The sequence below is a fragment of the Plecotus auritus genome (genome assembly GCF_963455305.1).
Source record: "Plecotus auritus genome assembly, chromosome: 3".
Classification (NCBI taxonomy): Eukaryota; Metazoa; Chordata; class Mammalia; order Chiroptera; family Vespertilionidae; genus Plecotus; species Plecotus auritus.
The window spans coordinates 88485401-88509575 of record NC_137772.1 but is presented as its reverse complement, the minus strand read 5'-3'; the positions used below and the strand labels follow the sequence as shown (position 1 = coordinate 88509575).

The 24175-nt window shown below is 39.0% G+C and overlaps 1 protein-coding gene across 1 annotated transcript; it reads right to left on the bottom strand.

Moving 5' to 3' along the window:
* Nucleotides 1–352: 352 nt before the first annotated feature.
* On the bottom strand, nucleotides 353–23360 carry FAM216B (family with sequence similarity 216 member B; the record flags this gene model as incomplete). Its single annotated transcript, XM_080660128.1, has 3 exons — nucleotides 353–519; nucleotides 19284–19404; nucleotides 23262–23360. The coding sequence occupies 3 exons, from the start codon at nucleotides 23358–23360 to the stop codon at nucleotides 353–355; spliced, it is 387 nt and encodes a 128-aa protein (XP_080516254.1).
* Nucleotides 23361–24175: the final 815 nt, after the last annotated feature.

Below are 24175 nucleotides of genomic sequence, written 5' to 3'. Positions count from 1 at the left end.
ATAGAAGAGCTGGCACCCTCTGATGACTTTTCCCCTTTCACTGTTCTTGGGACTTCTCTGGGAGGTTCTAATTCAAAAGAAGCTTTTACTTTGAAAGCTTCAAAAGTCATTTTACTCTATAAATTATATGTGGAGTGAAAGGCTTATTTACTCTTAGCTCCATTAAACCTCTCAACTTTTTCTTGCTGGTAAAATTTATGTGCATGGGAGAAAGATTATTTTTATTTGTGGTTTTGTATTACAAGTTTTTATTTACGCTCATTCAACAAATATACACTAAGCACTCACTAGATGCCAGGGTACGTGAGCAAACTGCCTGTTACAGCTGTGTAAAGTCACGGTTCCCAAAGGATCAGAGCCCTGCGCTTTTGGTCCTGGGTGGTGCTGAGAGCCATGTTCTTGTCATGACCGAAGCCCTTCCGGAGATGGTTCTTTGAGGAGCTCCCTTGGCCGAGGCTTTCTTGGTTGAATCTCTAAGTACAGCAGCACAAACCAAGGCCTCCTTTTGAGTTATATAACCTGGAGGGGGCAGGAGGGGAAATGAGAGAAACTCTAAGGTCAACAATTTCACAAAACAAATAAGCAAACAACACTGCAAATATTCACAGATTCACAAAATTTCTTCTACTCTGCAGGATTAAAACAGTTGTTTTTAGCACACCCAGATTATATGATTTTTTAAGACAGGAAGTATATTTTCCTTTTTTTGCATTTATCATTCAGTAGATTAATAAATACAGTCATTGATTATCATGATAGATCATTTAGACAGGGACTTGAACCATGAAGAATCTTCATGTGAATTGTTTATCTTCAGTAGCAAAACTTTGTTCAGTCCAGAAACAGATATATTCAATCCCTTTTTGTTATTTATTTACTTGTTTATTTATTGCTGACAGTATTACAGATGTCCCCCATTTCCACCACTTTCCCACACTCCACCCAGCCCCTTCCCACCCCAGGCTTTCCCTACACTATTGTTTGTGTCCATGGATTATGCACATATACATATGTGTTCTTTGGTTTATCTCTTCCAATTCCCTTCCCAACTGAGATCTGTCCTTCTGTTTCATGCATCCGTGCCTCTGGACCTTTTTTGTTCATCAGTTTATTTTGTTCATTAGATTCCACATATAAGTGAGATTATGTGATATTTATCTTTCTCTAAATGGCTTACTCTGCTTAGCATAATAATCTCCAGGTCCACCCATGTTGCCACAAAGGGTAAGAGTTTCTTCCTTTTTAATGCTGTGTAGTATTCCGTTGTATAAATGTACCATAGTATTTTTTATCTACTCTTCTAAAAATGGGCAATTGGGCTGTTATCAGATCTTAGCTATTGTAAATGACAGTGCTATGAAGATAGGGCTGCAAATATTCTTTCTGACTGGTGATTCAGGTTTCTTAGGATATATTCACAGAAGTGGGATTGATGGGTCAAACAACAGTTCCATTTTTAATTTTTTGAGGAAACTCCACACTGTTTTCCACAGTGGCTGCACCAGTCTGCATTCCCACCAGCAGTGCACTAGTGTTCTTTTGTTTCCACATCCTCACCAGCACTTCGTCATTGATTTATTGATGGTAACCATTCTGACAAGTATAAGGTAATACCTCATTGCAGTTTTAATTTGCATGTCTCTGATGATTAGTGACATTATTTTTTCATTTGTCTCTTGATCATCGGTATATACTTTTTGGAGAAGTGTCTATTCAGCTCCTTTGCCCATTTTTGTATTGGATTGTTTGTCTCCCTGGTGTTCAGTTTTATGAGTTCTTTCTATATTTTGAAAACTAATCTCTTAGAGCAGTGGTCGGCAAACTGCGGCTCGCGAGCCACATGCGGCTCTTTGGCCCTTTGAGTGTGGCTCTTCCACAAAATACCACGGCCTGGGTGAGTCTATTTTGAAGAATTGGCATTAGAAGAAGTTTAAGTTTAAAACATTTGGCTCTCAAAAGAAATTTCAATCGTTGTACTGTTGATATTTGGCTCTGTTGACTAATGAGTTTGCTGACCACTGTCTTAGAGTAATGTCAGAGGAATGGCACATAAGGACACATCTGCCCTCTTCCCCTGACATTTCAATAAAATAACCACCTATAATTCAACAAAGTCCCTGCTCAACACGGATGCACGGCTGAGAGACCTGCACACTGGAACAACTAAGGTGGGCTCTTTGGAATAAGCAGGAACAGGAGAAAGGAAGGAAGCTGAACATGGCTACAGCACAGAAGCATGTCTGCAGAGCAGCTGAGAACTGGTAGCAGCAGTTACTGGCACTTTCCTCAGCCCGTAAGGACTAACAGAGAGCTAACCCAGCAAGTGGCTAGTTGTTGGAGTTGCCACTGGAATTGCGGCATTGTGTGGTCGTGCACACAAACAATGAGAGAGTGTCTGAATCATGGGGACTATTGTGAATGAGGTCTGAGTTGCATGCGTGAGCTGTGAGTCAGCAGACACCCTCCCTACAGATTTGTTCCCCACAGCTGAGCCTGGCTGCGGGCTTTCAGGCAAAGATAATAGATGGCAGAGTCCTGCCACTGATTAGACTCCCAAATATTTGCAGTTGGCTCCAGGAGTGTATTATCTGTAGGCCAAGAGATGTTGCAGTAGAAATAAAATTTCCCTCTGTGACTGAACCCCAGGAGGAGTGCTTCCGCTGGACCCGTGGAGGTCAGGGGGCGCCATTACAAACTTCACTCCCAAGCAGCAGAGGAGGTACAGCCCTAAGGAAGCTGCAGAGGCTCAAAACTGTGAGGCCACAGAAGATAAAAATCTTGCAATTCAGTGGCATCCACTGGAAAAGAGTAGAAAAACCTCCTCAGAGATAAATGGGAAAACAAGGAGAACAGCAAATGCCATGAACAACCACAACAACAACTATGACCAGGAAGAAAATGAAAAATCCCCAGAAAACAAGCTGGAACACATGAAATTATGTGAGCTGAGTGATAGAGATTTCAAGATTGCAGTTGTGAAAATACTCAGCAAGATACAAGAAAATACTGACAGGCAATTCAGCTCACTCAGAAAACAAATACATGAACAAAATGAGTATTTCTCCAAAGAAATGAAAAATTTAAAAAAAAATAAAGCAGAAATCCTGGAAATGAAGCAGACAAAGAAATTAAGAGTGAGCTGATGAGCATAGAAAACAGAACCAACCAGTTAGAGGAAAGAACTAGTGATATTGAAGATAGGAATCAAGAAATGATGCAGAGGGAAGAAGAGAGAGACCTGAGAATAAAGAAATACAAAATAACCCTACGAGACCTCTCTGATTCAATAATAATAATAATAATAATAATAATAACATCAGAATCATAGGCACAGCAGAGGAGAAAGTGAAAGAGTAGGGAATGGAGAGTCTGCTGAAATAAATAGTGGATGGGCTACAGAGAACTATTCTTCCCAAATCTATGGAAAGAACTAGATCCTCAAATCCAAGAACCAAATAGAACACCTAGTTACCTCAATCCAAAGACCCTCTCGAAGGCACCTGGTAATAAAGCTGTCAAAAATTAGTGACAAAGGAAAAATCCTCAAAGCATCCAGGGAAAAGAAAAAAGTGACCTACAAAAAAAAAACCCATCAGAATTTCACCTGACTTCTCAGCAGAAATGCTACAAGCCAGAAGAGAGTAGAACCAAATATTTAAATGTCTGAAAGAGAGAAATTATCAGCCATGCATATTATATCCAGCAAAATTATCCTTTAAATATGAAGGAGAAATAAGAACATTCCCAGACATACAGAAGCTAAGGGATTTTATCACTAGAAAACCTTCATTGCAGGAAATACTGAACGGAGTTATTCTACCTGGAACAAAGAACATAAGGTCATAACACTACCAGTAGAATTGCCAAAAACTCACAGCATAAATAGGGATAATTTGTGACAACAAACACATACCAGGGGAAGTGGGACAGGTAGGAACAGGCAAAGGAAGATGAAGATCAGATGCACTCAAAAGGGAAAAAAACTATGGTATATATGCAACTTCACTTTTTATAAAACTAACTAGAGGCCCGGTGCAAGAAATTGGTGCATGGGCGGGGGGGGGGGGGTCCCCCTCAGCCAGCAATCGGACATCCCTCTCACAATCCAGGACCACTGGCTCCTAACTACTCACCTGCCTGCCTGCCTGATGGCCCCTAACTGCCCCCCCCACCAGCCTTGTCACCCCCAACTGCCCCCCTTCCAGCCTGGTCACCCTTTACTGCCCCCCCTGCCGGCCTGGTCACCCCCAACTGCCCCCCCCACCACTGGCCTGGTCGCCCACGCATCCTGCTGTTCAGTCGTTTGGTCACCCCTCACTAATCCTGCTGCTGGCCTGGTTGCCCCATGCAGCCTGCTGGGTGTTGTCTGTTCAGTTGCAATGGTTGCTTAGGCTTTTATATATATAGATGGCAATCACACATAGACATCCCCCAAACAAGACATACTGCTTAAAAAAAGAGAAAACAGAGGCAATATATATGGAATACCACCAAATAAAAACAACAAATAGAAGCATAAAGGAAAAGAACCAATGGAGGCACAGAGTTACCAGAAAACAAAAGATAAAATAGCTATAGGAAATCCTCATACATCAATAATTACCCTAAATGTAAATGGTCTAAATTCACCAGTAAAGAGGCACAGAGTAACAGAGTAGATTAAAAAACAAAAATCAACCATATACTGCCTACAAGAGACACATCTAAACAGCAAAGACAAAGGTAGATTCAAAGTAAAAGGGTGGAAAATGATTCTCTAAGCAAATAACATCCACAAAAAAGCAGGTGTAGCCATACTTATATCTGACAAAATAGATCTAAAGATAACAAAGATAACAAGAGACAAAGATGGACACTTTATAATGATAAAGGAACACTACATCAAGAAAACATAACACTTCTTAATATATATGTGCCCAACCAGGGAGCACCAAAATATATTAGACAGCTACTCACAGAACTAAAGAGAGAAGGAGATCAAAATACAATTATAGTTGGAGACCTAAATACTCCAACTATATTGACAGCTCTAAACAGATCAACCAAACAAAGAAACCAATAAAAAAATATCAGCCTTAAGTGAAACACTAGACCAAATGGATAATCGACATTTACAGAACATTTCATCTCAGAACATCAGACTATACATTCTTCTCCAGTGCACATGGAACATTCTCAAGGATAGATCATATATTGGGTCACAGAACAAGCATCAACAAATTCAAAAAGATTGAAATTATTCCAAGCATATTTTCTGACCACAATGCCTTGAAATTAGAAATCAATTGCAAAAAGGAGGTAAAAAAGAAAAAATCCTACAAATACGTGGAGATTAAACAACATACTACTAAAAAAAAAAAAAAAGTGACTGGATCAAAGAAGAAATATAAGATGAGATCAAAAGATATATAGAGACAAATAAGAATGATAACACAACATATCAAAACATCTGGGATGCTGCAAAAGCTGTAATAAGAGTGAAGTTTATATCACTACAGTCCTATCTCAAAAAACAAGAGAAATTCCAACTAAACTACCTAATATCACACCTTAAAAGACTAGAGAAAGAAGAATAAAGCAACCCACAGTTAGCAGAAGAAAGGAAGTAATAAAAATTAGAGCAGAATTAGATGAAATAGAGAACAAAAAGACAATATGAGAAATCAATAAAACAAAGAGCTGGTCCTTTGAAAAGATTAATAAAATTGGCAACCCCCTGACTAGACTCACTAAGGAAAAAAGAAAAAAGGCCCATATAAACAAAATCAGAAATGAGAGAGAAGAAATCACCCCAAACATCACAGATATACAAAGGATCATACTAGGATATTATGAAAGCTTTTATGCCACCAAATTCAATAACCTAGAAGAAATTGGTAAGTTCCTAGAAATATATAACCTTCCTAGACTAAATCATGAAAAACTGGAAAATCTAAATAGACCAATCAGCAGTGAGGAAATTGAAACAACCATCAAAAACCTCCCAAAAAACAAAAGTCCAGGACCAGATGGCTTCACCAGTGAATTCTACCAAACATTCAAGGAAGAATTAAAACCTTCTTTTCAAGCTCTTTCAAAAAATTGAAGAAAAGGTAATACTTCCTAACACATTCTACAAGGCCAATATAACCTTGATACCAAAACCTGGCAAAAATAACACACAAAAAAGGAAACTACAAATCAATATCCCTGATGAATAGAGACACAAAAATCCTAAACAAAATACTAGCTAATTGAATAAAACAGTACATCCAAAAAATAATATATCATGATAAAGTGGGATTCATTCCAGGGGCACAAGGATGGTTCAACATTCACAAATCAATCAATGTAATACACCACATTGACAAAAGAAAGGATAAAAATCATATGATCTTGTCAATAGATGCAGAAAAAGCATTTGATAAGATGTAACATTCATTTATGATTAAAACCCTCAATAAAATAGGAATATAAGGAAAGTACCTCAACATAATCAAGGCCATTTATGAAAAACCCTCAGCCAATATCATACTCAATGGTGAAAAACTGAAAGCTTTCTCCCTAAGATCAGGAACCTGACAAAGATGTCCACTCTCACCACTCTTATCCAACATAGCACTGAAAGTCCTAGCCAGAGCAATAAGGCAAGAGAAAGAAATAAAAAGAATCCAAATAGGGAAGGAAAAAACCAAACTATCACTTTTTGCAGACGACATGATGTTGTATATAGAAAACCCTGAAGACTCAACCAAAAAACTACTGGAAACAATAAAAAAATACAGTCAAGTTGCAGGATACAAAATCAATGTGCAAAAATCCATTGCCTTCCTGTGTACCAACAACAAAACTTCAGAAAAAGAAATGGAATTTCTTTTGCAATCATAACCAAAAGAATAAAATATCTAGGAATAAACTTAACAAAGAATGTGAAAGATCTATATACTGAAAATTACAAAACATTATTAAAAGAGATTGAAAAAGACAACAAAATGAAAAAAAAATCCCGTGTTCATGGATTGGAAGAATCAACATAGTTAAAATGATATATTACCCAAAGCAATATACAGATTTAATGCAATCCCCATAAAAATCACAATGTCGTTTTTTAAAGAAATAGAATGAGAAATCATCAGATTTATATGGAACCACAAAAGACCCAGAATAGCCAAAGCAATCCTCAAAAAAAAAAAAAAAGGTTGGAGTTATCACGCTACCTGACTTCAAAATATACTACAGAGCTACGATAATAAAAACAGCATGGTATTGGCAGAGAAACAGATACACAGATCCATGGAACAGAATAGAGTTCCCAGCAATAAAACTTCACGTATATGTACAGATAATTTTCAACAAAGGAGAAAAAAATGCACATTGGAGTAAAGATAGTCTCTTCAATAAATGGTGGTAGGAAAACAGGAAAGCTACATGCAAATAAATAAAACTGGATTGTAGATTGTTCCCATGTACAAAAATTAATTCAAAATGTATCAAAGACTTAAACATAAGACCTGAACTATAAGTCATGTAGAAAAAAATATATAGGTACCAAACTTATGGACCTGGGCAGTAGAGAACATTTTATGGACTTGACCCCAAAGTCAAGGGAGGAAGAGGCAAAAAAATAAATAAATAAAAATAAATGAATGGGACTATATCAAACTGAAGAGCTTCTATAGAGCAAAAGAAATGGACAACAACAACAAAAAGGCAGCCAACCAGATGGGAGATGATATTTGCAAACAGTCACTCTGACAAAGGTTTTATTTCCAAACTATATAAAGAACTCATAAAACTCAACACAAAACAAATAAACAATCCAATCAAAAAGTGGGCAGAGGACCTAAAAATATACCTCTCCCAAGAAGACATAAAAACATCCAATAGATATATGAAAAGATGTTCAACCTCACTGGCAATTAGGGAAATGCAAATTAAAAAACTACAATGAAATACCACCTTACACCAGTTAGAGTGGCCATTATCAACAAGACAAGCAACAACAAATGCTGGAGAGGTTGTGGGAAAAAAGGAACCCTCATTCACTGCTGGTGGGAATGTAGACTGGTACAACCACTATGAAAAGCTGTCTAGCAAGTCCTCAAAAAATTAAAAATAGAGCTATCATATGACCCAACAACCCCACTCCTGGGTATATACCTGAAAACCTTGAAATCATTTATACGCAATGATATATGCACCCTTAAGTTCATTGCAGCATTATTCACAGTGGTCAAGACTTGGAAACAGCCAAAGTGCCATGCAATAGAAGACTAGATAAAGAAGATATAGTATATACACTGAGTGGCCAGATTATTATGATCTTTGAACCCATAATAATCTGGCCACTCAGTGTATATCCTATATAATAAAAAGCTAATATGCAAATTGTCCCCTTGACCAGGAGTTCGACCAGCAGGCAGGCCAGCCAACTGCCCATGTCCCCTCCCCCTGGCCAGGCTGGCTAGACCCCACCCATGCACGAATTCATGCACCGGGCCTCTAATATATATATTCAGTGATCATAATAATCTGGCCACTAAGTGTATACACAATGGAGTACTACTCAGCCATAAGAAAGAATGAAATAGCATCATTTACAACAACATGGATGGACCTTGAAAACATTATGCGAAATGAAATGCCAGACAGAAAAAGCTAAGAACTATATGATTTTGCTCATATGTCGAATATAAAACTGAAACTTATGAACACAAACAGCAGTGTGGTGGTTGGCAGAGGGAGGGGGTGGGGGAAGAAAGTGGTCCTAATATGAGGCAATAGGAGAAGATTTGACTTTGGGTGGTGGGCACATGGCCCTATACACAGATTTTTGTAAATTAGTTATCCACACATGAAACCTATATGTTCATATTGACTAATGTCACACCAATAAAATTTAATTCAAAACAAAACAAAAACACTGACCTCTTTCAGATGTACCACTGTCGAATATGTTCTCCCATATAATAGGTCCAATTTTCATTTTGTTGATGGTTTCTTTTGCTATGTAGAAGCTTTTTATTTTGATGTACTCTCATTTGTTTATTTTTCCCTTTGTTTCCCTTGCCCTAGAAGATGTATTGGTGTAAAAACTGCTACATGAGATGTCTGAGATTTTACCAACTATGTTTTATACTAGGATTTTTATAGTTTCACAACTTACATTTAAGTATTTTATCCATTTTGAGTTTATTCTTGTGTGTGGTGTAAGTTAGTGGTCTACTAGGTGTACTGGTTAATAATGCGGATTTTTTTCAATAGATGGAGTTACACATATGTTGATATGTATGCGATTTGATATGTATGCTATTTTGTTGTATTGACAACAAGCTTCAAAACTTCATATGTCAAAATTGCTGAAGGTGTTAACATCATAGATATTTTTATACTTAAAAACGTTGAATTTTGTGCCAAAAAAAGAACATTTACAGGAAGTTTTAATTCATTACTTTATTTTGAAGAAAAGTGCTGCTGAATACTTTGAGAAACTTATGGTGAACATGCTCCATCTCAAGATACCTGTGAATGCTAGTTTAAACACTTTAAAAGTGATGATTTCAATGTGAAAGACAAAGTCGTCCAGGTCAACCAAAAAAGTTTGAAGACCAACAATTACAAGCATTATTGGATGAAGATGCGTGTCAAACTCAAAAACAACTTGCAGAAAGATTAAACATTGTTCAGCAAACAATTTCCGATCATTTACAAGCAATGGGAAAGATTTTAAAGGAAGGAAAATGGGTGCCACATCAACTGGACAGAAGACAAATGGAAAACCAAAATGTCATCAGTAAAATGTTGCTTCAACGGCACAAAATAAAGTCTTTTTTGCATTGAATTGTGACTGGCGATGAAAAGTGGATTTATTTTGAGAATCTCAAATGCACAAAATCATGGGTTGATCCAGGTCAACCATCAACATCGACTGCAAGGCCAAATCGCTTCGGAAAGAAGACAATGCTCTTTGCCTTTGGTGGGATCAGGAAGGTGTGGTGTATTATGAGCTTCTAAAATCAGGTGAAACCATTAATACTGAAAAATAATCAATTTGAATCACGCTTTGACCATAAAACGACCATAATGGGCACAGCAAAGTAATTTTGCTTCATGATAACGCACCATCACACACTTCAAAACCAGTTAAAGACACGTTAAAAGATCTTGTCTGGGAAGTATTAACCCACCCGCCTATTCATCAGACCTTGCTCCTTCAGATTACCACTTGTCCCGATCGATGGCACATGCACTTGTTGAGCAGCACTTCAAAACATAGGAAGAAGTGGAAAATTGGGTCTCTGAATGGTTTGCCTCAAAACAAGAAAAGTTCTATTGGGACAGTATCTACAAATTACCTGAAAGATAGGGAAATGTGTAGCTAGCGATGGACATTACTTTTAATAAAGCACTTTTGATGTTTCTCTTGAAATTATGGTGTTTTCTTTGATTACAAAATCCGCATTATTAACCAGTACACCTAGTAGTTTCATTTTTTTTTTTGTATGTACCTGTCTAATTTTCCCAATACCATTTATTGAAGAAACTATCTTATCTCCATTGTATGCTCTTGCCTCCTTGGTCTAATATTAATTGACTGTATTGGTGTGAGTTAATTTTGGGGGTCTCTGTTCTGTTCCATGGATCTATATGCTTGTTCTTTTGCCAGTGCAAGGCTGTTTTGATTACAATGCCTTTGTAGTATAACTTGATATTTGGTATTGTGATCCCTCCAACTTTGTTTTTCTTTCTCAAGAATGCTGAGGCTATTTAGGGTTCTTTTTGGTTCCATATAAATTTTTGGAATATTTGTTCTAGATCTGTGAAATATGCTATCAATATTTTGCCCTAACCAGTTTGGCTCAGTGGATAGAGCGTCGACCTGTGGACTGAAGGGTCCCAGGTTCGATTCTCATCAAAGGCATGTACCTTGGTTGTGGGCACATCCCCAGTGGGAGTGTGCAGGAGGCAGCTGATCGATGTTTCTCTCTCATCGATGTTTCTAACTCTCTATCCCTCTCCCTTCCTCTCTGTAAAAAAATCAATAAAATACATTTAAAAATATTTTAATAGGGATTACATTGAATCTGTAGATTACTTTGGGTAGTATCCATATTTTAACGATGTTAAAAATTCACTCTGCAAACCACCTACACAATCATCTGGCTAAGACCACTTTTAATAATGCTTTTAAAGTATTATAATGTAGATAGAAATTTTAAAAATCTGGAGTAGCAATGCTTATATTTAACAAAATAAACTTTAAAACAGGCTATATAAGAGACAAGGAAGGTCACTACATAATGATAGAAGTAGAAATCCAACAAGACAATATAACCCTTGTAAACATTTATGCACCCACCATATGAGCACCTAAATATATAAAGCAAATCTTGATGGACATAGAAGAAGAAATCTATAGTCATAGTAAGAGACTAGCAATCTGATATCAATGGATAGATCTTCCAGAAAAAAAAAATCAACAAGGAAACAGTGGCCTTAACAGTCACACTAGATCAGATGGATCTAATAGATATCTTCAGAGCATTTCACCCCAAGGCAGCAAAATGTACTTTCTTTTCAAATGCACATAGAACATAATATATGATAGACCACATGTTAGGAAACAAAACAAGTCTTAATAAATTTAAAAAGATTGAAATCATATCAAGCATCTTCTTTGACCACAGTGGTATGAAACTAGGAATCAATCACAGGAAAAAAAAAAAAAAACACACCTGAAAAACACAAAGACATGAAGGCTAAATAACATGTTACTAAACAATGAATAGATTAACAATGAGATTAAGGAAGAATATCTTTTGATTTTGAAACAAATAAAATTGAGAACACAATAACCCAAAATGTATGGGACACAGCAAAAGTATTTTTAAGAGGGACATTCTTAGCAATATGGGCCTATCTGAAAAAGAAAAATCTCAAAAAATATATAGCTTTACACTTAAAGGAACTAAAGAAAGAACAACTAACGAAGTCCAAAGTGAGTAGAAGGGAAAAATTAATAAAGACCAGAGAAAAAATAAACAAAATTGAGTGAAAAACAAACAGAGACCAATAACTTGAAAGTCAAGGGAACCAAGAGTTGGTTCTTTGAAAAGACAGACAAGATTGACACACCTTTAACCAGACTCATGAAGAAAAAAAAAAGAGAGGACCTAAATAAATCAGAAATGAAAGAGGAGAAATAACAACTGATTCCACAGAAACGCAAGGGATTATAAGAAAATATTACAAACAACTATATGCCAACAAATTGGACAATCTGGATGAAATGGTGAAATTCCTAGAAACATACAATCTTCCAAAACTGATTCAGGAAGAATCAGAGAATCTGAATAAACCAGTGACAACTAAAAAAAAAATCAAGGAGTAATAAAAAACAAACAAACTCCCAAAACAAAAGTCCTGGACTGAATGGCTTCACAGGTAAATTTTCCCAAACATTCAAGAAGAACTAACACCTATTCTTCTCAAACTATTCTAAAAAGTTCAAGAAGAGGGAAGACTCCCAAGCTGATTCTATGAAGCCAGTGTTATCCTAATTCCAAAACCAGATAAAGACACCGCAAAGAAAAAATTATATAGGTCAGTATGCCTCATGAACATATATGCTAAAATCCTCAACAAAATATTAGCAAACCAGATCCAGCTATACATCAAAATGATCAGACACCATGATCAAGTGGAATTTATTCTGGAGAGTCAAGGTTGGTAGAATATCCACAAATCAATAATGTGATATGCCACTAAACAAAAAGAAGGATAAAAATAACTTGATCATATCAATAGATGCAGAAAAACATTTTATAAAATCCAGTACACATCTATGATAAAAACTCTTATCAAAGTGGGAAGAGAGGGAACATACCTCAACATAATAAAGGCCATATATGACAAACACACAACTAATATCATACTCAACAGGTAAAACTAAAAGCATTTCACTTAAGAATAGGAAAAAAAAAACAGGGATGTCTGCTTTCACCACTCTTATTCAACACTAGAGGCCTGATGCATGAAGATTCGTGCAAGAATGGGCCTTCCTTCCGCTGGCTGCCGGCACCACCTTCGCTCTGGCACACTGCCCAGAGGCCTGGAGCAGCTGGGGTGGTGCGGAATGCCTGTGTCATCACCATGGCGACGACGCAAGCGTTCTGTTCTGCCCCCTCGGTGCCTGTGTATGCAAATTAACCTTCCATCTTTGTTGGGTTAATTTGCATACTCACTCTTGATTGGCTAGTGGACATCGCGAAGGTACAGTCAATTAGCATGTTACTCTTTTATTAGTGTAGATAGTACTGAAAGTCATAGCCACAGCTCTCAGCAAATAGAACAAATCACATGCATTCAAATTAGAAAGGAAAAAGTAAAACTCTCATTATTTGCATATGACAGAATACAAAATAAATATCCAGAAGTCAGTTGCATTTGTATACACCACTAATGAACTATCAAAAAGGGAAACAAAGAAAATAACTCCATTTACAATTGCATCAAAGAAATACCTAGGAATAAATTTAATCAAGGATGTAAAACACTTGTACTGAAGAATAAAATTGAAGAAAATATAAATAAGTGGAAGCATATACCATTCCATGAATAAAAAGAATTAACATAATTAAAATGTTTATACTACCCAAAACAATCTATAGATTCAATACAATTCTTATCAAGGTACCAATGACATATGTCACAGAACTGGAAAAGAAATTCCAAAAACTTATATGGAACCACAAAAGAAAAAAACGAATAGCCACAGCAACCTGGAGAAAAAAGAATGAAGTTGGAGGAATTATGCTACCTGATATGACTATACTACAATGCCATAGTAATCAAACAGCATGGTACTGGCTTGAAAACAGACATATAGATCAACAGAGCAGAATAGAGACCCCAGAAATAAACCCAAACCTTTATAGTCAATTAATATTTGAAAAAGGAGGCAAGAACATACAATGGGGTAAAGACACTTTATTCAATAATTGGTGTTGGAAAATTGGACAGATACATGCAAAAGAAATGAAACCAGACCACCTTCCTTCACCACACACAAGAATAAACTCAACATGGATTAAAGACTTAAATATAAGACTAGAAATCATAAAAATCCTAGAAGAAAACATAGGCAGAAAAATCTTGTATATTTCTCATAGCATTATTTTTCCAGCATATCTCCTTAGGTAAGGGAAACAAAAATATAAATAAATTAATGGGACTATATCACTTTTTTTTTATTTGTTAACCCTTTATTTTTTTTTTATTAAGGTATTATATGTGTACATATCTTGCCATTGCCCCCCCCCACCCTACTCCCATACATGCCCTCAACCCCCCAATGTTTTGCATCGGTTGGTTACTCTTATATGCATGCATATAAGACCTTCAGTTGATCTCTTAATTCCCCCACCTCTCCCTAACCTTACCGCTGTAATTTGACAGTCTGTTTGATGCTTTACTGCCTCTGTATCTATCTTTTTGTTGATCAGTTTATAATGTTTTTCATTATCCCCAAATGAGTGAGATCATGTGGTATTTTTCTTTCATTGACTGGCTTATTTCACTTAGCATAATGTTCTCTAATTCCATCCAGGTGCCTACAAATGGTAGTAATTCCTTCTTTTTTATGGCAGCATAGTATTCCATTGTGTAGATGTACCACAGTTTTCTAATCCAGTCATCTGCTGACGAGCACCTAGGCTGTTTCCAAATCTTAGCTATTGTAAATTGTGCTGCTATGAACATAGGGGTGCATATATCCTTTCTGATTGGTGTTTCTAGTTTCTTAGGATATATTCCTAGGAGTGGGATTACTGGGTCAAATGGGAGTTCCATTTTCAGTTTTTTGAGGAAACTCCATACTGTTCTCCACAGTGGCTGCACCAGTCTGCATTCCCACCAGCAGTGCACGAGGGTTCCTTTTTCTCCGCATCCTCGCCAACACTTGTCGTTTGTTGATTTGTTGATGATAGCCATTCTGACAGGTGTGAGATGGTACCACATTGTTGTTTTGATTTGCATCTCTCGGATAATTAGTGACTTTGAGCATGTTTTCATGTGTCTCTTGGCTTTCCTTCTGTCTTCTTGCGAAAAGATTCTATTTAGGTCCATTGCCCATTTTTTTTATTGGATCATTTATCTTCCTTTTATTAAGTTGTATAAGCTGCCTGTAGATGTTGGAGATTAAATCTTTATCAGTGATAACATTTGCAAATATGTTCTCCCATACAGTGGGGTTTCTTGTTGTTTTGTTGATGGTTTCTTTTGCTGTGCAAAAGCTTTTTATTTTGATGTAGTCCCATTTGTTTATTTTCTCTTTGGCTTCCATTGCCCTAGGGGCAGTATCAGTGAGAAAGTTCTTTTGGCATATGTCTGAGATTTTGCTGCCTGTGGATTCCTCTAGTATTTTTATGGTTTCCCGTCTTACATTTAAGTCCTGTAACCATTTTGAGTTTATTTTTGTGTATGGTGTAAGTTGGTGATCTAGTTTCATTTTTTTTGCATGTATCTGTCCAATTTTCCCAACACCATTTATTGAAGAGACTGTCTTGACTCCATTGTATGTTCATGCCTCCTTTGTCAAATATTAATTGCGCATATAGGTTTGGGTCGATATCTGGATTCTCTGTTCTATTCCATTGATCTATATGTCTGTTCTTGTGCCAGTACCAGGCTGTTTTAAGGACAGTGGCTTTGTAATACAGCTTGAAATCTGGTATTGAGGGGACTATATCACTTTTGCCCAGCAGGGGAAAGCATCTACAGCATGAAAAGACTACCCACTAAATGGGAGAACATACTCAACAATGATACATCTGATAAGGGTTAATATCCCCCCAAAACAAACAAACCAATTTTAAAAATTGGCAAAGAACCTGAATAGACACTTCTCTAAGAAGGACAGGTGGCCAATAGACATATGAAAAGTTGCTCAAGTCACTATCATCATAGAAATGCAAATTAAAACAGAAATGAGATTACCTCACATTGTCAGAATGGCTATCATCAATAAATCAACAAAAATTGTTGATGAGGATGTGGAAAAAAGGGAACCCTCATGCACTGTTGGTGAGAAAGCAGATTGGTGCAGCTACTGTGGAAAGCAGTATGGAGTTATATTAAAACTTGAACTGCCTTATGACCCAGTGATTCCATTTTGGGGAATATATCTAAAGAAACCCAAAACACTAATATGAAAAAATATATGCATCCCTGTGTTCATTGCAGTGTTATTTACAATAGCCAAGTTTTGCAAACAGCCCAAGTGTCCATCAATACTACTCGTTGGTAAAAAAGAAGGAAATCTTGCCCTTTGCAACATCATGGATGGACCTGGAGAGTATTATGCTAAGTGAAATAAGCCAGTCAGAGAAAACAAATACCATATGATTTCATTTATAGGTAGAATATAATGAATAAAACAAACAAAATAGAGACTCATAGATACAGAGAAAAGACTTACAGCTGTCAGAAAGGGAGGGTGGCCCTAGCCGGTTTGGCTCAGTGGATAGAGCGTCGGCCTATGGACTCAAGGGTCCCAGGTTCGATTCCGGTCAAGGGCATGTACCTTGGTTGCGGGCACATCCCCAGTGGGGGGTGTGCAGGAGGCAGCTGATCGATGTTTCTCTCTCATCGATGTTTCTGACTTTCTGTCCCTCTCCCTTCCTCTCTGTAAAAAATCAATAAAATATATTTAAAAAAAAAAAAAAGAAAGAAAGAAAGGGAGGGTGGTTTGGGGTCTGTGTGAAAAAGCTGAAGGAGTTAAATGAAAAACAAACAAAAACCTCAGAGACACAGACAACAGTGTGGTGACTCTACCACAGGGAAAGGTGGTGGTGGGAGGTAGGAGAGGATAAAGCAGGGATAAATGGTAATGGAAAGAGACATGATTTCGAGTGGTGAACACACAATACAATATACAGATGATGAATTATAGAATGTATCCATGAAATGTCTATAAATTTTTTAACCAATGTAACCCAAACACTTTTCAATAAAAAATAAAACATAATAAATTAACTAAATGATAATGCTTCTTAAAAATGCAGATTTCTAGTTCTACTTCAAAGACTTTTCAAATCAGAAACTTAGAAAGTTAGGCCTGAAATTTGCATTTTAATAACATACAGAGGTGAAGTTTATGTGCAGTAAACTTTGAATATTCTGCCTCTAGGTTCACTGGCTTTTGAGTAGTTTTACTATGCAAACAAAAGTACTAGATGATGTTTCTGCAATGCTTCTAACAATCATTGGGACCAGCTGAATCCTGGCTCTGCCATTTATTAGTTACATTATCCGAGTCAAAATTTTTAACTTATCCATGTCTCAATATTCTCTTCTGTAAAATGTGGGTAATAAAGGCATCTACCATGTAAACATGTTTAAGTTTTAAACAAGAAAATACATGCAAAGTGCTTAGTGTTGGTACATAGGAAGTCCTAAAAACAGATAGCTACCCTTATTGTCTTTGTTATTAAATCACTTTAAAAAAAATCTTTTTCTTTGTGCAAATATAGAAACAATAGTATAACTAGATGTGCTTTGTTACAACTGAGTAGTTTTGTTACAGGCACCCAAAACACCAGGAAAGGTGTTAAGGGACAGGCCCCTGAATTGAAGGGAGAGAGCTGTCCCCTCCTGGGTTCTTGTCTTCTCATATGAATGAGTTCAAATGAGTGACTCCAGATTAATTGTGTTAAAGTGAATTTATTAAGAAAGTAAAGCATGCAAATTTATTAAAGAAGTAAGGCAAGCATATCTATCATCCGGCAAGAAGCACAGATGGACTCTCAGCTAATCTGAAGAGTGAGTGTGGTGGGGGAAGAGGGTGTCTGCCTTACATACTTTTCTCTCTATAGATTTTAAATTTCCTCTGCTGGATATCAGGTATAGGTTAACTCTGAAGGTCTCTTTCCCCTTTGTTATGGCTTTCCCAGGATGTATGAGAAGCACTTGGTAATTAAATCCTCTGAGACTGCTGGCTTCTCTGTTTAAACAGTGAGACGAGATAAGACTGTATTCTTCCTTCCCCCTCCTCCTTCCTCTCTGCTTTTAGTTAGTTTCAGGGTGATTTAAACTATGTATTCTCTAGGCGCATTAAGATTCCTCTTCCTCTTCTCCTTTCCTTCCCCATCCTTTCTTAATTCTTTTACGGTAGTTAGTGAGGAGGGGTGTTTAGCCATTTGCTCTCAAGTGTCCTTGGTTGGGGAAGATAATGGCTTGTTATTTACAAGCTAGCTGCAAGCTCCCAAAACTGTTGGACCTTTTGTAATTATCTTGTCTCAGTTTCCCTATTCCACTTGCTTAGGGAATTTTCTTAGCGTCTCACTATCCTGTAACAGCTTAAAACAAACGAACAAACAAACCTCTATGGAAGTTAGAAGAAGAGTGTAATAGAGAGGAACTGAAGACAAAACTTTTTTGAGAAAAAAAGAGAGTTAACAGCAATTACACCTTTCTGTATGCTGTTGTTTATGATCTATAAGGTCTTTCACAACCATTATTTCATTTGTGCTTATAAAATCCCATGAGGTTTATAGAAGAGGAGAGACAGGGACAAAAATGCATGGGTTTTGTAGGTGATCGTCCTAACTGACATGTACTATCTGGGTGGTCTTGACCAAGTTTTGTGACCTACAGTTTCCCACAATTGTAAAATGGGGAGAAAATGAGAAAGTACATATAGAGCTCCAAGCACAATGTCCGGAACATGGTAAATGCTCAACAATATAAATATTCCTGTTTTGAGTAAACCAAGTCTCTGAGTTTATGCATCCAGCAAGGGGCTGATCTGTGGTTTAAGCCCTAGACCAGCCGTGGGCAAACTACGGCCCGCGGGCCGGATCCGGATGTTCTATCCGGTTCTCTTGCTCTCCCCTCCGCTTCTTTACTTTGAATTTATATTAGTTCACACAAACACTCCATCCATGCTTTTGTTCTGGCCCTCCGGTCCAGTTTAAGAACCCATTGTGGCCCTCGAGTCAAAAAGTTTGCCCACCCTTGCCCTAGACCATCTGTCTGAGGCCATGGCTGTCTACTAGATCAAGTTCCTATAAATCTCAGAGAATTGTTGACATCTTATAATAATCCATCCTCTTTAAATCCTCTTAATTTACCCATAGAGACTTGCTTTCTATTGTCAGGGATAATTTTTTGGAAACCACATTGGTAAAATAGCTCTCTGGAAGAGAGCGTTCTACTTGAAATTTTTATCAGGAAACTTGACTTCTGGCTGCAGTGTAGTGGTCCCTTCTTAAGGTGCGTGGTGAAGGTCAAGCAGTTAAACTCACCAAGCAGCTGCTGGTGCTGAAGGCTGTGAATATAGCGGGTCTGCAGGGCCTCCCACTGGGGCCTGGAGTTGTAAATCTGCATGATGCTGTAAAAGTAGCGCTGCTGCCCTGGAGTCAGGTCCTATCAAAGCACAGTAGGTGATTTTGATGAGTTGGTGTTTAGAGAATTAAGAGTTGATGTATGCAAAGCTGACTTTCCTTTAAATAAGATGCCTCTCTCCCTCTTTCTCTCATTCTCATCATATATATATAAAACAATTGGAAAAATAGGAATTGGGTAGTTTCCTTCCTTCATTTAATTAAACAATCTTCCACTGGCCTGTGTAAAGGTGAAATGGCTAAGTAAGATTTTAGTAAGCAAGGTCAAAGTATTGGGCTGAGGAAGTTCCAAGGATTTTTTAGTTTAAATTCATTTATTATAGTACTTTTTGAGGAAGGTAGGCTGTGAGAATCTACACAGGTCCTGAAGTATGCCAGGCCTCTGGATGGGTAAAATGAGAACTTTCCATTGAGAGTTGTCAGTAAGCAGGAGAAAAAAGTAGATAAAGAGATGGGCAATGTGATACAGGTTCAACAAGAAGAAAACAAACTGCCTGCGGCAGCCAAGGAAATTTTCTAAATGAGATGATCAACATATCTACTCTTTAGGATGAATAGGAAATCCTTGAAGGGACCAGAATCCTGGTTCTAAAAGTCATCACCATCAGCTGGTACTTGTTAGAAATAGATTTTCAGGCCCCAACCCAGATTTATATGTAGATTCAGAAATTCTGGGGGTGGAGCCCAGCACTCTGAAAGTTAACACGTCCTCTGAGTAATTTTGATACATGCACGCTAATATTTGAGAACCACTGACTAGAAGAAAATGAAGGGCTAATTAGAAGGAGAGAGTGATACAAATTTTTTTATAGGACACAACATATCTGGAAAAACCGGGAAGCAGACTTTTCCTTTACTTCAGTTAGAACATGGAGTCTGAGCTGGAAAAGGCTGTAGAGTTAGGCAGGGGAAGATCATGGAAAACTTTTATGCTCCATTAAGAGTTTAAATATTACCTTTAAAAAAAATGAGGAATCATTGAAGGTCTTATTTAAGGCAGTGGCTCTCAACAGAAGTAATTTTGACCCTCAAGAGACATTTGGCAATGTCGGGAAATTTTTGGTTGTCACAAATGATGAGAAGGAGGAGAGATGCTACTGGCATTCATTAAGTAGAGGCCAGGGATGCTGCTGAACTTCCTACAGTGCATGAGACAGCCTCCAGCACTTATGACAAAAAATTATCCAGCCCAAAATGTTACACCTTAAGCTGATCAGATTTGCATTTTAGAAAGATCATTCTGGCCTTGCTTTGGAGAATGAGTTTAAAGGAGGAAGACTATTGGCATGGTGACCATTTAGAAGGCTGCCACATATGCTAGGGAGGAACAAAATAGGCCTGGGCATCAATTACTATTATACACCTAATATTTCTTACATGCTTATATTATATATGCAGATGGGAAAACTGAGATAGTGGCATCAACATTCTAGAAAAATTAAGATAAAATAAGTTCACCCAGACCAAAAAAATTCAAAACAATGACAGAATTTTAAAACTAGTTGATAATGATGTAATAAATCCAAACTTAAGATAATTATTTATAAAATAAAGTAACTTTTATCTGTTAGAAATTTTATATGGAGTTGAAATATTTGTCAGAAAATTAGTATGCAGTCAGTTTTGTTTTGTTTTAGGTCCAGAGTAAAAGTAGCAAAACCAAGTACTTCACAATTTGAGATTTCATTTCAACTTTATAGTTTCTAAATTAGGTGTTTTAAAAGAAAATATATTTGAAGAAGAAAATGGATTCCTAATTAAGCTTTTTTAACTGATTGACAACAATCTATAATAATAAAAGGCTAATATACAAATGGTTGCCATGCCCTAATGCAGTAATGACCAATCAGCAGAAGGTTGCGTCTCCGCCCGGCACCGGGCAAGGACATGACAGATGGGCGGGGTTTGACAGGGGTGGGGCTAACCAGGTCTGGGTCTCACCCAATGGAGGTGGGGCTGTCCAGGTCTGGGTCTGGCACGGATTTTAAGGCATGTGCAGGTGGGTAGGGACTTGACTCTGGGTCCTGCAGCACACCTCAGACTCTGACAGGAGGGAGGAGGGAGCCGGATACCTGCACCCAGGACCCACACAGCAGGGTGGCGGCGGTTATGGGCAATCAGGCCGGCAGGGGAGAGCAGTTAGGGAACATCAGGTCAGCAGGGGAGCAGTTAGAGGCATCAAGTTGGCAGGCAGAGGTGGTTAGGGGTGATCAGGCAGGCAGACAGGTGAGCAGTTAGGAGCCAGCAGTCCCGGATTGTGAAAGGGATGTCTGACTGCCCCCCAGGGGTCTCGGATTGGAGAGGGTGCAGGCTGGGCTGAGGGACCCAAATTTCGTGCACTGGGCCTCTAGTATAAGATGAAAATCACAAGCCAATTTCAAGAGCAAACTCCAAAATGCAATGGAAGTTTCTATTATGCTATCTAATAAAAGAATAATATGCAAATTGACCATCATTCCAACACACAAGATGGCTGTCCCCAAGGGACACAAGATGGCCACCACAAGATGGCTGGCAGGGGAGGGCAGTTAGGGGTGACCAGGCCAGCAGGGGAGGGCAGTTGGGGGTGATCAGGCCTGCAGAGGAGGGCAGTTGGGGGGGACCCAGGCTAATAGGGGAGAGCAGTTGGGGGGGGGGCCCAGGCCTGCAGGGGAGGGCAGTTGGGGGTGACCAGGCCTTCAGGGGAGGGCAGTTAGGGGGGGGACCAGGCCTACAGGGGAGGGCAGTTGGGGGTGACCAGGCCTGAAGGGAGGAAAGTTTGGGGGGACCAGGCCTGCAGGGGAGGGCAGTTAGGGGTGACCAGGCCTGCAGGGGAGGGCAGTTGGGGGGGACCCAGGCCAGCAGCGGAGGGCAGTTGGGGGGAACCCAGGCCTGCAGAGGAAGGCAGCTGGGGGGACCCAAGCCTGCAGGGGAGGGCAGTTGGGAGGGACCAAGGCCTGCAGGGGAGGGCAGTTGGGGGTGACCAGGCTGGCAAGGGAAGGGAGTTGGGGATGACTGGGCCAGCAGGGGAGGGAAGTTGGGGGCAACCAGGCCTCCAGGGGAGGACAATTAGGGGTGACCAGGCTGCAGGGGAGGGCCTTTGGGGCCCACCAGGCTGGCAAGGGAGGGCAGTTAGGGGTAACTGGGCCAGCAGGGGAGGGAAGTTGGGGGCGATCAGGCTGGCAGGGGAGCAGTTAGGCATTGATAAGGCATTGATCAATGGTTAGGGGGTGATCAGGCTGGTAGGCAGGCAGGTGAGCGGTTGGGAGCCAGCAATCCTGGATTGTGAGAGGGATGTCCAACTGCCCGTTTAGGCCCAATTCCACCGGGATCGGACCTAAACAGGCAGTCAGACATCCCTCGAGGGGTCCCAGATTGGAGAGGGTGCAGGCTGGGCTGAGAGACACCCCCCCATGCATGAATTTTGTGCACTGGGCCTCTAGTATAAAGATAAAACCTTAAAAGTTATGGTTTTCTTTAATAAGATGAAAAAGTCTACTTATTTTTCTTACTAGAACTATCAACTTCCAAAGTAAGAGGTAACAGTAACTTTCTAATATTCTTATCCAGTTGCTTAATTCTCCTAAAGGAGATGGCAGAGAACTGAAATGTTTACCAAAGTATTTATAAGAATGGCTTTAACTAATTTTGAAAGGAACTAATATGGCTTTCTAGCTAGGAGCAAGAGTGTGGTCAATCAGCAAATTTCCCATCACTGGATGGGTGTAGGGTTAGATTTCCACACTCATTTATTCTCTCACATGCACTGTCAAGATGCTCTGAAGGCCTACATTGAGCTCAATGTTCTCCTAAATGCTAGGTAAACAAAGACATGGAAATTCCTCAAGCCTTGAAAGAGATACAGAGAAGGTCTAGTCATCTGTGAATAACATGCTGTACCTTCATTAATGAAATGTCAAAAGCAGAGGGAGGGACTCGAATGCAAGGAATCTGTGGAACTTTCTGAAGCTTTTGCTGTCTTTTCCATTTTTCTCCCATTCTTTATCCTGTAACTCCAAGGAACAACAAAGCATAGCATAAAATTGCACTTGTTTGAACAATTTTGAGAATGTACCTAAGTAAATAAGTAAGCAAATAAACAAATAAACAAATAAATCCTATATAATAAAGAGGTAATATGCAAGTTGACCATCACGCTCTTGCACAAGATGGCCGCCCCCATGTGGTCACAAGATAGCCGCCACAAGATGGCCAGCAGGGGAGGGCAGTTGGGGGCAACCAGGCCTGCAGGGGAGGGAGGGGTGTTGGGGGACCAGGCCAGCAGGGGAGGGCAGTTGGGGGCAACCAGGCCTGCAGGGGAGGACAGTTGGGGGTGACCAGTCCTTCAGGGGAGGGCAGTTAGGGGCAAACAGGCTGGCAGGGGAGCAGTTAGGCATCAATCAGGCTGGCAGGGGAGTGATTAGGGAGTGATCAGGCTGGCAGGCAGAAGTGGTTAGGGGCAATCAAGAAGGCAGACAGGCAAGCAGTTGGGAGCCAACAGTCCCAGATTGTGAGAGGGATGTCCGACTGCCGGTTTAGGCCTGATCCTGGGCCTAAACCGGCAGTCAGACATCCTCTGAGGGGTCCCAGATTGGAGAGGGTGTAGGCTGGGCTGAGGGACACCCCCCCACCGTGCATGAATTTCGTGCACTGGGCCTCTAGTAAATAAATAAATGTTATGTATTTCAAAGGATAAGAAATTTTCTCACATGTTTCAAAGTAAGGGACCTCATCAGACTGCTTTAGTTCTGTGCTTTTCCCTATTCTCATTCTTTTATATATGTATATATATATATATTTTAATTGATTTTTTG